The 14,906-nt window shown below is 35.5% G+C and overlaps 1 protein-coding gene across 1 annotated transcript; it reads right to left on the minus strand.

Annotated features, from left to right (window-relative positions):
• Positions 1 to 2,929: 2,929 nt before the first annotated feature.
• LOC119073850 (catalase-like) lies at positions 2,930 to 4,966 on the minus strand. The gene is made up of 4 exons (XM_037179692.1): positions 4,714 to 4,966; positions 4,384 to 4,651; positions 4,174 to 4,324; positions 2,930 to 4,111 (listed from the first exon to the last, which is right to left on the minus strand). The coding sequence occupies exons 1-4, from the start codon at positions 4,756 to 4,758 to the stop codon at positions 3,001 to 3,003; spliced, it is 1,575 nt and encodes a 524-aa protein (XP_037035587.1). The 5' UTR covers positions 4,759 to 4,966; the 3' UTR covers positions 2,930 to 3,000.
• Between the last annotated feature and the right edge of the window lie 9,940 nt (positions 4,967 to 14,906).

Below are 14,906 nucleotides of genomic sequence, written 5' to 3' on the forward strand. Positions count from 1 at the left end.
CTATCACGGAATTCTTCTTATATTTAAGAGTCACTTTGCGAACACGTCGACCAATTGAAATCTAAGTGGTCTCCGAATATAGCTTTTTTTTGGTATGGATGCATTCGTTGGACGATGCCAAGTCATTTGTAGAAGAATTTTTTTTGTCAAACACTTTCTGCTTAGGTGTGGACCTCTGGGAAAAATGCACTTCACCGGATGGGGCAAAGGCGAGGGGTGACTCACTTCTAGATTAAATGGATTTAATGGATTTAATGGATTTAATGGATTAAATCGAGGGGCACTCTGGATTAAATGGATTTAAATCCATTTAATCCCATGTATTTCTTGGATTAAATGTATTTAATGGATTAAATTTGAAGAAGTGCGTGACCCCTCGGATTAAATGGAATAAAAATTGGATTAAATGGATTAAATAGGAAAAAACTTAATTTTTCCAAATACTTTAAAAGTCTTAAAAATGGTTGATTTTGATTTAACGACGTACTACAACTCATACTACAACGTTAAAAAGCGCGTAAAATTCCACTTTTAGAAGTTTTTGGTGTAAAGTGGAATAAATGGATTAAATGGATTAAATAAATTTACTTTACGTGTTACGGCATGTTTCATTTTCATTTACATTGCCTAATCACGTAAAGCATTGTACTTACGAGGTTCCAAGTTGTTATTTGACAAGTGGGGAATACAGCCCTCCCCTTCGGGTTGGGCTGTAACATCCCACTTATCAAATACACAACTTGGAACCTCGGAAGTAATATACTATTACTAGTGAGGTAATGTGGCCATTCCCTCACTAGTGAAGACCTTTTCCTCCGCTCGTAAAGTAAAACGCCATACTTTACACGTGAAATAATTTGATAACTCGTATCACGATGAGTAAAAGTCCTCGGATAGTTTTACTCATCTGGATACGAGATATCAAATTACTTCAATGGTATATAGTAATGTACTATTAATACCATTTTTACCAAAAAAAAATTCTATACCTCACGAGTACTTAAACGCCCTGGAGATTTTGCAGATCTAATTTTCGTAGTTAGTCTACAAATTTTTTAGGTGGGTAGCCTAATTATTTCGGTAAAACTAAAAAATTTTTTTTTTGGATTAATTGGATTAAATGGAATGGATTAAATGGAAGTGAGTCACCCCTCGGGCAAAGGTGTATTTAGGCAATATTCTCCTTACAACTAATCGGATAAATGTGAAATTATGGTCAAATACTAGTCCCAACAAGGTACAAATTTAGCAGTATCGATATGTCTGCTGCGAGGCTCCAGGACCGCTTTTACCTCGAAAAATTGACGATTTCCGAAAAGGTCTGGAGGTGGGCGCCATCCGGATACCTGCAAGCTAATGGTATGGGATGTCATCGCTAGGCATCTAGATTAGAACCCTAAAAAAATCGCTCAGGTTAAGTGGTTGCGCAGGTAACAGTACTACTTTTTCGAAAAAAAGCACAAAAATGACAATCCCGTGAACTTGAGTCGCTCATCCGTATCGAAACTTTTGATAGAAACATTTTGACACCTTTTACGATATGATCCGACTGCGATAAGTGTGATCTGCAGTCACATTTTAGCAGCAAAGTCGACCTACGACGAAGCTGGAAAAACTTAAGTTTATAATCGACAATAAAATTATGTAAAATGGATTAGCAGGCCTGAAATTTAGTTTTTACACCATAACTGCTTCGAATTTATTAAATCAGATGAAAAATAGTTGAAAAATATTAAATTCTAATGTAAAAACCAGGCCCCAGCTTTTGGTCAGGTTATTTGATTGACGACGTTTTCAGATGAATTGATTTCACTCCTGTTTTTGTATAATTTACGATAAATGTACTTTGTGGATTTATTATAGGGCATGTTCTTTGTTGACGGGTTGTCCGCTTGTCAGCAATTTTTCTATAGCTGACTGGCACTTTTGTAGTTTTCAGTATAAAACCTGAAGCAACGAGTGATAGCTGCCAATACAGTACTATTTTGTCTGAAGAAATTATCCCAATTTTTTTACAGTGCCAAAATTTGTGCGATACACTGTCCCGTCTCAGTACTCTATTTGGAGTACCATTCATGCTTCAGTACTCTATTTAAAAAGCAACAATTGAATTGAAGGCAGTTTAGTAGATATAAAATAGTCAAGAAGTGGCCACTGGCCAGGGTGTAGATTCTCATGCTGTTCGTACCTTTAAGCATTCGTAATTTGACAGTTACGAAAAGACGAGCTATAGGTAGACCACCAGAGAGATGGATAAACGGAATTAAGAATATTGCAGGTACAAACTGGCAGCAAATGGCAATGGATCGTACGAAATGGAAAGAAGTTAGAGAGGTCTACATCCAGCAGTGGATAGAAACAGACTGAAAAAGAAGAAGAAAAAGAAGAAGAATTTGACAGTTACGTGTATAAGATTCCATAAGAACTGTCACGTACTTCTTGAAGTTACGAATGTTTCGAGATTCGGCGCCCAGCATTTTCATACTGTCGTAATCCATTGTATAAATTCATCCATCCATAATTTTTACAAACTACTTATTATGAAGACACCGGACGAAATTTTTGTTAGGACTTCAGTTCAATATAGTATCATTCTTACCATCTTTGGCCGTAAAAAAATTAGTTTCTCGTCAAATGGAAAAAACATTCTGAAATCTTAACGCTAACTTTATGTCAAGGAATGAAACACTGAAACACTAGCAAGTCTCCTAACACGAGTACATTTTTTGATCGTTTCTACTTAACTCCGCGCTCATATTTCTTGATTTCTCCAAATGTTTTTCTGACTTTCTTGCGAAATATTTTTCTGGTTAGAAATTCCTCTGTCACATCGTTCGCCTTTCTCTATGTTGGAACAGTAATCTCGTTCATCCGGTTGAAGCGAAAAAACCTCCGATCCCTCAAACCAGTGGAATGTTGGTAAAAAAGTTGAGCAAAATTTATTCGCACAAACATTTTATTCGGGTTCAGACAATAACAATCCACACTGATTCGATTTTTCTATAATTTCAACGCAGCCTTTATAGTGTTCGCCAAGTCTTCGTTGATTGGCAACAGTATGTTTGTGATCACCTTTTGTTGTACTCTTTTCGATGCTAAACTCAGTAGAGCCACCGCATTCTTGATCATTCGTTGTCGTTCTTCAGGACCAATGTGCTTCTCCCATTGATATTTCGGCAGAGAGAAATTGTCGTCGTCTCCTAGGTCTACTCGATCCACGTCGCCACTAATGCGATCAACATGTTGCCTGTAGTATGGTTTGGTGTTGCCATTGTAACCGTGGAAAGTGTTCGGATAGTAATTCGGACTGTTGTCGCCGTTGTCACCCACATTCATGGATCCATCGCGGAGATAAGTGTGTGTTACGAAAGGACATCTATTGACTGGTATCTGTGCATAGTTCGTTCCCAATCTGTAGAGTTGAGAATCCGGATAGGCAAACATTCTGGCGTGCAATAAACGATCAGGACTGGCTTCGATGCCAGGCACCATGTTCGAAGGACTGAAGGCGATTTGTTCGACTTGAACGAAATAATTGACTGGATTCTTGTTCAGGACCATTTTACCAACTGGAATCAGCGGATACTCTTCCGTCTTCCAGAATTTGGTCGCGTCGAACGGATTCTGCGGATGTTTTGCAGCCTGTTCGTAGGTCATCACTTGAATGGAAAAATTCCACGATGGAAAATTCTTTTTCGCAATGCTGTCGTACAGATCTTCGATCAATATGTCCGGCTGTGTGTACATCTTGATGGCTTCTTCGAGGGTGAAATATTCCTGTTTCTGATTGGGTGTCCAATGCAACTTAACGTAAACTGCTTTGCCTTTCGCATTGACCATTTTGTACGTGTTGATGCCATAGCCTTTCATGCATCGATAGGACTTTGGATTCGCCATGTCTGACGTGAAAAAGATCAGGAACATAGCCATTTCGGGCCGTTCAGAAATCAGGTCCAACGCTGCGTTCAAATCTGGAAGATGGGTTTGTGGATTTCTCCTGCGAGCCTTCGTTATGTCGTGTGCAATCATCGGCTCACGAACCATGAAAACGGGTAAATTGTTCCCAGTGAAATCGTAAATTCCTTCCTCTGTGTAGAACTTGACAGCAAATCTTTAATTGAGACGAAAACTTGTTGGTGAAAATGATTTTCGCTTCAAACCAAATTTATTTACCCTCTTGGATCGAAGCGAGTGTCTGCACTACCTGCTTCACCAGTAGCTCCCGAAAATCTTGCCGCAACTTTTGTTCGTTTTCCCGGTTGTAGGAAAGCGGCTTTTGTATATTTGCTTATGTCATGAGTCACCTGGAAGTAGCCGAAAGCTCCTGCAAACAGACATTGGAAAGATTTTCAGGATTGACACGACACCAATTATTCGACATACCTGCACCCTTAGCATGAACATTTCTTTCCACGATTTTGTCTCGAACGCCTTGCTGCAACTTCTCGATCAAAAATGAATCTTGCAACAGCACAGGTCCTCGAGGTCCTACAGTCAGAGAAGCCGTAAGCGATGGGAATACAGCACCAAACGAATTCTGTGCCAATATGGTTGTATCGTTGGGATGAGTTGCAGCATAAAATTCGAGTTGATTTTTTGCTGAATTGTCCACCACGCTATTCGTGCCAGCAGCTTGGCCAGCAGCTATTATCTTAAAAATCGACCATTTTGCTTTCAGCAAATGAATTTCAATTTCAATATAGACATTCTTACGAATTGAAACGATGCCAATAAAACACCAAGACGGAAGTACTCCATTTTCTTCAAATGTTGGTAGATGTCTTCAGATTGAAATTATGTGTCGATGAGACTAATGCGTTATCGAAACTGGTCGGCTCTATTTAAAATAAAAACTCGGAATACCGGAATAATTTTGGGCGTCTTTCTTCAATATCAAAACTCTGCAGAGCGCATTGTACACAACTCACAACAAAGAGCTTTGTGCTCGCATTATCATTGTCCACTAGAAAGACCAACAGTGATTTCAGTTAGAATCACGCGTTCTCTCTCTCTCTCTCTCTCTCTCTCTATTTCTTGCTTTACTATCTTCAAGTAGTCTACAGAATACATTGAAATTAACAGCTTACCAAAAAATATTTTCATGCTAGCGATGCGAAAATCCTCATTTTGTCCACTATAAAGAGTTGTGAAAAGTAGAGCTTTCGTGTGAATTTTGTTTTGTTAATAAACGAAAGCGAGACTTTTATCTCGAGTTATGTACAGTCAAAGGCAGTCAATTTTCAGCATAAATTAGCTTCAGCTGTTTTTCAGCTGATCCATATAAACAATCACAACCGTTTATACGTCTTTATACGGTTTTACCACTATCATGAACGTGCGTGTAGCAGCTTCAACCGTATGAACAAGGAAAACCAGTTTTGATTGTATGTGTGGATCAGCTGAAAAACAGCTGAAGTAAATTTATGATGAAAATTGACTGCCTTTGACTGTATGTAACTGATTTTACACTCGTCTCACCATGAAAACACTGAATATTACGCGCCAAAAGTTATCGGAAACCACACTTTTTTAGTTCTCTCTCAGCAGACGTTGTAAACAGGTCTAGGGATGTGAGCAATGTTTTACTTAATAGTGGCATTTCCTGTGGTTATTTACGTTATTCGCCAAAGAGAGAAATTTGATTTTAAATGAAAACAGAGGCGGAACTTACTCTCCGTATTATAATGAACATTGAACGATCGACTCGTTCGGCTTTGTATCGCGTATTTTCGGTTTCGTTTTTATTCTTATTCTTCTTCTACACATTTAAGTTTAACCTTGAACGATGTGTACAAATGCGATAGAAATGCTATGTGTCTGTTTTTGTTGTTTGTGTATTTCATGGTGTGGCAAGTGTATTTTGTGCATCACAGTATTGAAACCAATTCAATTACAGTATATGTATGAATTCTTATACCGAGAGAATTATTTTTGCATACCTATGTATGATTTGTCTCGACTTCGTCTCGGCGAAACATACATACTCGACTTCGTCTCGACGAAACATACATACTCGACTTCGTCTCGACGAAACATACATACTCGACTTCGTCTCGACGAAACATACATACTCATACAAAAATTATTCTCTCGGTATACGAAATCACACGTGTACTGTAATTTCGTGGTTTCAATCCAAGTGATGCAAATAACTATTACATTTTTTTGAAACCTAAACCAATTTTCTTCTTTTGCCTAGATGCAATTTTCTTATTTGACCGGAATAACTAATGCAATAATCCTAAAAGTTCTTTTTCTAATTATGCTTTTGTGTCATCGAAATTGGATTTGATTGAAATTAATCAATAAATCAATAATAGATTACAAACTATTGAGAAATTCACCAAGTCAAGTGATCTGACCCACCCAACAGATGACACCTACAGCCAGAAAAAGAAACTTCATACAATACTCCGCGTATGTGTAAAATTCATCGGAACGGTATGATATACATCATTGACATATATGATACATGATACATGGACAATGTTTTCTATACGTGGGACACGTTGAAACCGTCGTTACGTATTTCGATTGTCAGATTTGAACATTCATGTGCTACGTATTGTAGTGATGTACGTGGAATGTGAATAACTTACGGGTGGGACGGAAATTGAACGCACATCACGTATGTTTTACGTATATAGTGGATGTTGGTCTTAAACATTGAATTTGGATCATATTTATTTATATTTCTATTCAATTACAAAATTGTTTTTTAGTAAATAAGAGAAATCTCGACAAAATAATTTCGTTTTTTTGTAGTACAGTGACCGACATCTCAAATGTCTCACTGTCATTTTTTTCAGAGAATGTCATTGTGAATTTGCAATGACACAATAAAATTCTCAGAAAAATTTGACAGTGAGACATTTGAGATGTCGTTCACTGTAGTTTTAGTTTTAGTAGTTTTATTTCGTAATCATATCAGAAAGTTGTTTAAATTGGAATTATCTGAAATTGATTATAAGCATTTTGATAATCCATGACTATCTTGCCATCAAATCGACTTAAATTCAATTATGTTAAAAAACGACATATAATTATTTATGTGCGATACTTTATAACGTTCTATGCGTAACTTATACGCCACACACGTATATGGCTTTTAAAGTACGCTTCAACAATAAGAAATGTCAACCAACACTACTGTGCTGCAACATTAGAAAGATCATTGGCTCATGATCCAGAGGCCCCCGGTTCAATTCCCAAAGAAGTCTATTTTTAATTTGAGATATTTGTTACCAATAGCTGATAAAATACATAATAACTACTATAAGCTGCTAATATGGTGTCTACCGTAGATATGAATTCAATAAAATTTATATTTTTAAATCTTTGTGGAAGAGAAATACTTCTCGCACGTATTATATTCGAGCCGGCTGTATAACTACCTTACCACACTTTTCAACAGGGGGCACGAATGATATACGCATAGCACGTAGGAAATTTTGCTCAGTGTAGTAAATGAAATTACCAGAGGTACACTTCCTATAATTTAAAACATTTACATTTCCAAAATGTTTTTCTTTGGTGATTCATCATGATATAGTAATACATGATATAGAATGATTAATTACGAATACCTCGAGGAATACCTACTGATTACACCACGAACAGCAACTCGTATAGTTAATTAAATAAAATTATTTATTAAAGCAAGCAACAATTGGAGAAACAAACAAAACAAAAATTGTTGAATTACATCCTCCCTAACACATTGCAAGCTCTAAAACATAAATCAACTCCTTGTTAGTCACCATAAATATACTGCTTATATATGTTGTTTAACATAAAATGTGCACATGTTTTAGGATGCAAATAAAATAAATCGAAAAAAAATTAAAGAAAATCCTAACCTTGTTATAATATAATCTATGCACCTACTTCATGCGAAACCTTCGTGGCGCTTTCTGTAAGAACATGGCATAAAGCGAATATAAATTAACGAAGCGACATAAAAATTGTAATATCACCGACTGGTGAGAATTGCTTTAATGTTCTTAGTATATAGTCTCATCGAAACGAATTTTTATTGTGTATCAAATATGCAGATTCTTCTCCAAGATTTTAAGATTTTTATACTGTCGTGCTATATCGAAATGGGAAATTTAATCTTTTGTGGTTGATTTGGGGGAATTTTGTGAATCATTCTGCTCTGAAATTACATTATGAATTGAATTTAGTAAATCAACGAACTAAGCACCCGGGAAATGAGTCATTAATTCATTAACATGAGCGTTAATAGTATATTACTTCCGAGGTTCCAAGTTGTGTATTTGATAAGTGGGGTGTTACAGCCCGACCCGAAGGGGAGGGCTGTATTCCCCACTTGTCAAATAACAACTTGGAACCTCGTAAGTACAATGCTTTACGTGATTAGGCAATGTAAATGAAAATGAAACATGCCGTAACACGGTTCATTTCATTTCGTACACAAAAAGTACGTTCTGTACACAAAACGTCCCTTTTGTACACACACAAAAAATATTTTGTACACAAAATTAAAGATTTTGTACACAAAATTGATTATTTTGTACACAAAAGGTCTGTTTTGTACACAAACAAAAATATTTTGTACACAAACATAACTGATTTTGTACACGGAAACCGTAACAACGTACACAGAAAACACTATTCGTACACAAAATCTTGTTAAGCTTCTAGCAATTTTTTGAATTAGCTTTACGCGATCTCAGCACATAAGTTATCAAGTGTGACAAAACAAAGAAGCTTTATCACAATGAGAGTTCTCAATTGGCTGTGTTTTTTGATTTTGAGAGATTTTTTTATTATAAACATAAATTGCATTGAGCAGCACTTTCATTCCTAGAAGTTAATAATTAACAGAACAACGGCACCAAAAAGAAGAGGTAATACAGTTAGAGAAGAGAACGTGTAATTTGTGTCTGTAGTCTTTCAAAAGTATATTTGCTTAATTCAATCTTTTGTCATTGGACTACATCTTGTTTCGTACACTGTCTTTACTGTAGGATGATGTATTTTCTTTGTGCGGGGGCTCCGCCCCCAAACCCCCGCGCCTGCGGCGAGCTTTTCTTTACGCCCTGCAGGCTGCCGTACGTTCATGGGGCTCTGCCCCAAACCCCGCTAGGGGCTCCGCCCCTTACACCCCGCAAGGGGGGCTGTACCCCCTTGACCCCCACTGCGGGGGCTGCCGCCCCTCGACCCCGCTTTTTTTTTTTTTAATATTCCACGGCCTGCGGCGCTGCTACATAAATAAATAATTTTTACCAATTACTTTCTCATCTCAAACAGCTCATTATTAAAACACGCTAACGTCGCTGAATCAATATATTCTTATATCTCTCAAAATCATCAAATTTATGTACAAAATGATATTTCTATGTGTACAAAATTATACTTCTTTGTGTACAACACGAACTTACTGTGTACAAAATGAACTTTTTGTGTCCAAATTGATCATTTTTGTGTACAAAATAAGCATTTTGGTGTACAAAATAATCATTTTTGTGTACAAAATCATGGTTTAATAATAAACAATAAACTTTTTGTGTACAAAATGTAAGTTTTGTGTACAAAACTGACTTTTTGTGTACAAAAAGAAATAAACCCCGTAACACGTAAAACTCATTTACTAACTGCCCCATGCGAAAATTGACCATTACATTTTAATTTACCCCCCATTACATGTGGATTACTTTCGGTTCATTTTTTAATTTTCCTGCATTGGACAGGTCGGAAACAGAATACATTGGATGCTGCTACGAACTTCATTACTTCTGTAACAACTTTGTGATACTCGCAAACTCACTTGTATCTTTTTCTATTGTCTATTTTCTATTATAAATAAAGTGAAAAAATCGTTCAAATATGTATAAAGAAAAATTTAAGACTCAGACTCAGTCTGAGTCTGAGTCTGACTAAAAACGAAAGTAGTGTGAGTAGCTGAAACATGAAATGAAAGGATGAATAAGATAAAAAAAATATGAAAGAAATGACATATTGACTGTAAGACACTAGTGACTTGTAAGCCCTTGATGATCCTTACAAACACTTGCAAACACAAGCAACTTGCTTTGGCAACTGTTTTTCAACGAGCGTAGTTGTCGCCTTCGGCTCGGATATAAGTTCTACACTTGTCCAAAAGACAATTACCGATGCTTGTTGCTCAAAAACACACTTGGGTGTTTGCGAGTATCACAAAATTGTTACCACATGTAATGAATTACTTTCGCAGCATCAAATGTAACTTACTATTATACCGGTGGCTTAGTGAGTAAAATATCTTGCGTAAATGTTTGGAGTTATTTATTTTACCTTGTGTGGTTGTATCCTCGCCATTTGTCAAAATAAAAAGTTCCAAACAACGACATAATCTACTACTTTTGTATAAATTGGATAGAATCAACTGTTTATCTGTTACCAACAACAAAGATAAAATAAAACAAACGATAAGCTTTATAACTATTTTGCTAACTAGTTAGTATGCGTAAAGACTCAGTTTACTAACGTGTTATCAATAAGATTTTTGACTACTTTCATCGCACTGCTGTACATAAATATAACAGACGAATACAGTAACATTAGATCCCGATTCGGTGTCTGAGACTAAGAAAAAAAATCTCGATGTACTTTTCACGTGTAGAGATGTGACCAAACATCAGGCTGTCGGTTTCGAACTCGATAGGGGATCAGAATTAAATATTTGAAGTACACTCTCTGTTAACGTATTGGATTCCCCTTGGTCTTATATGAGGAAGATCAAGGTTTTCAAGCAGGAGCAACAGTGTAACGGTATTTTCACGACAGAGTAAAGTTAACCAGGCATGAGCGCCGATTTGACTAGGGACCTGAATAATCTGGTAGCCCTATATTTTTTGCGAATAAAATTTTTCAATTTATGTGTTCATTTGAGTTCATTTTCATCCAGTGTATTAGGTCCCTTATTTGACGTTTCGAAAATGAACCGCTCCTGCCTGGTTTATTTTACTCTGCCGTGGTATTTTTTTATTAGAGAATGAATGAAGGTATCGAACGGAAATTCTAAATTATATTTACTCGCAGCAACCCACGGGTATGATTCACCACCTAATTACATTTGCGGTATTTTTCATTTCCGCCAGTGTTCACATAAGTTTGCGTATTTTCAGGTTGCAACCAAAATTCCTTAGCATGAAACACCAGGCAACACTACTTTGGCGATACTTTGAACAAAAGAAGTAATAGATTTGATGGTTTAGTGTCGTTACGCATGTCAGGTAAGTGAGCGCAAGAAATCCAATCTATAATCCGACAATATTTGACTGGCTTAGATCAGGAACCTAAGATAAAATTATTGAACTAACAAATCTTAATAAAATATAAAAAAAATGATTTAAAACGAATGTAATTTGCATTTTGGGGTGGGATAAATATGGTCTTAGCCATAAATTCTGTGATATAGTGCATTTTCAACACAAAATATTGAATATAATAAATCAAATGTTGCACGAATAAAGTTTGAATTTATTTTAAATAATTGTTTGACCACTTCGAACACACAGATATTATAAAATTGGTCTTGAACTTTTTGTATATAAAAAAGCAACAGCAACAGTCAATTGCACAAAGACAAACGATTTTGGTGTCCACCTTACAATTTTAAATGATAAATTCGTGTGGGTTGTGTTCCGCGAGAATGTTAATCTAGCATTTTTCATTTGAACGAGAAATCTTAGTCTGTGCGAATGCTAAGGAAAATCTTAGATGGATTGATAGTGAAAGAAGTGACGGAAATTATTGCTGTCGCGAGACATTATGTTATTTCGTCACATCATTTGCATAAAACGATTTATTGTTTGCTCCACATTTTGTTGTCTAAACGCTATCAGGTTACAAAGTAAACTAAATCATTGTGATGCAAAAAACCCGACTATTTTCGATTGTAATTTTTAAACTAGAATGAATGTATGGACGTATACTGTATAGGAGTAGTAGGTAAACCAGGTAAACCTATCAAATTTTATATATAAATTTCAAATAGGCTATCTGATTTATTGGGCGCCTGAAACATATATATTGTCCATTTCTAAGCCACATAAAATTAATAACATAATACAATAGGGTGGCTGAATGCCAACAACTGTTCTCTGATATTTATTTAATTTTTTTGTCTCTTTAATTCGCTGGTATTTTTGCTTCTATAACATTTAATTCGTTTACTTGCAATCGCTTGTTTTCGAACCAAAATAAAAGAAAAACTTGTGCAAAGAAATTTATGATTTACTTTGGTTATCGTGCAAAAATAAGACATGATCGTAAGTGGGTGGAAGGTTATGTGTATTGACAATCCATATATGAAAATATTTACCGATTGTTTATGTAACCACAACAAAACGTTCTATTGAGTTCCAGCAAGACTAGAGAGTTTCGAATCAATTTACAGAAAGATTTTTTTCTTCTGAGCAAGGAAATAGTTTCTTGACACTGGTGTTACAAATTGTAAATATAGAATCGTTTCTCTGATGTAATATGTGTGCTAATTCAGTACAATGAACTCAGATAATTAAAAGTTATGATGGACAGTTAAGCTGTCCGAATATGGCATACGAGACGATATTTAAGTAGGAAACTGTTTTGTGTTGGGAACTGAGTAACCCAATTTCGAGGCGTATTCTTAGGCGTATTCTAAGTTCTTTGTAAGGAAAGCAATTAGAAGAAATTAAAAAAAGAGAACTAATCTAAGTAAAAGACTGTGACGGAAAGGTCAATTATTCTGAACTATATCCTGTTAACGAACTAACGAATAAAAACTCATCTACTGAATATAGACGACTCTCTATCTACTTTAATGCTAACTTATGAGAGCTGTTCCTGTGTTTTATTAGCCCAATCAAATTTCTAATTAGACCAAACCGAGAAAAAAGCGAACTGCGAAAATTTATGGTGAAAGGATAATGATACGTCAAATTGATTATCTTTGTCTTTAATTCCATATTTGCCTTGATGTTTACTTTATTCCATTTTGTTTGAATTAAAGAATATAACAACAAAAAAAGCGCAAACGAAAACTAAACAAATATTTAAATAAACAATTTAAACGTTGAATTGATTGTAACAATAAACGTAATTTACATTTTAGCGAGTAAAAATATTCTTCTTTGCATGTACATATCTCCTTAATGACATTGAGTGGACATAAATATGTAAAGACGACACAATAATTTGCTTTTGATTGCTTCAGTGGCAAAGGACTACAAAGAAGTTTTTCTATTCATGAATTCCCTACGTCAGCTGAATTAATAGATTGAAGATAAAAACACTTGGAAACTTCATATCATTTATATAATTTGCTTTGTTTCTTCAAGTGGATACAGTCCCTTTGGGTGAATACACCTTTATCTTGAGCTTTTTCAATATATATATGTTTACCGAGGGAATATAATAGACATTTTATGCGGTATGAACTAACTATCTTGTCAACTAACATGAATATTTACTTTAGTCATCACAACAACTCTGTTAAATTTTCTATTCAGAAAATTGTGTGGATCAAAATATTTAAAAAAAAATTGTAAGGCAGGTCCTGCATTTTAGCCCGAGAGGTAACGTGCTTATCAGTACTTCACTTTTAAAGCCAAAATGAAGATATTCATGGCAAATCAGCGGTGGAGTTTAAAAAATAATATTTTGAAAGAGGACATTAGGCATTACACAAATGATGGCATAGTGCGGTGAATAGGTCCCGTTGCCCTGAATACATCCGTTGATCCCAATGACGTTCTGTGGTTCCACTGTAGCCGCTTCACAAAAATAAAATGTAAACGGGACAGTTTTCTTTGCAGCAGACATCTAGGGTGTGAGTGAGTGGAGCACGGACGCCATCCGATGGGCTCGGATACATGTTTCACCGAGAAGTAACCAAGGCTCTTTTCGAGTAAGTTCTTTATTAAGGCAGGCAGGCAGGCATAAGAGAACCTTTTAATGAAAATGTTGTTTCTAAATGTCAATTATGTTCCGCCGATATCACTATCTCAGAACATGGATCCAATCTACAGACTTGAAGTCCTTGATTAAATATTTCGTTTTTTATCCCACATTTTAGATTGACCTAGTTTTAGAGACTGCTAGTAACATTATCGAGTCTGTTACATCTTTTAATACAACCACTTTCAATACAATAATAGTGAATCTATTACTTGTCATCGTTTATTTTTTCGTCACTCTCGATAACAGATGACAGAATAGAATGAATTTGATTCGTATCACTCATTCAAGTGTTACACTTAAAAAAAATTACTTTATATCACATTTTCGTTTTCAACAGATTCTACATAATTTCTAGATCCACAGATTTGACAGTCTTGATCGTCTTGATATTGAATGGTTTTTTGGTTTGTATCCCAGTAAACTGGTCGTTACATGTGTGCGACAAAAATTTCGACTGGGAAAAAATTCAAATATTTCATTCAATATAACAGCTGTCAGAGTCTGTGGGACTAGAAATATCAGATCCTACATAAAACAAAAATGTGATATTAACTAATTTTTGATAGCTGTAAATATCATTACATTATCATTATTCTAAAATATTCGCAGGAATTAAATGGATTCTGAATTTTTGTCACTTCTAAAATACTGTGGAATTTTGTATAATTCTGGAATGAGCCACATGGAAATTTTGAAAACGAGGATACCCATCAAACCCATCTAATATACGTTGACTGCCAACGTCGGCCTAAATGGATATTTCATTCAGAGTCCGGTTTTATAACACTTCAAAAAAAAGGCTCTCGGTACACTCCCTTTTATGATTTTCATTGATAGAAATTTAAAAGTAAAATTAAAGTTACGCCAAGGCAAGTTTTCCGTATATACACTATATCTCAGAGACCCATAAATTCAATTACTTCATTCGTACCTACAGTCCCAACCATTATTTACCA

Source organism: Bradysia coprophila, unplaced genomic scaffold, assembly GCF_014529535.1.
Source record: "Bradysia coprophila strain Holo2 unplaced genomic scaffold, BU_Bcop_v1 contig_138, whole genome shotgun sequence".
NCBI lineage: Eukaryota > Metazoa > Arthropoda > Insecta > Diptera > Sciaridae > Bradysia > Bradysia coprophila.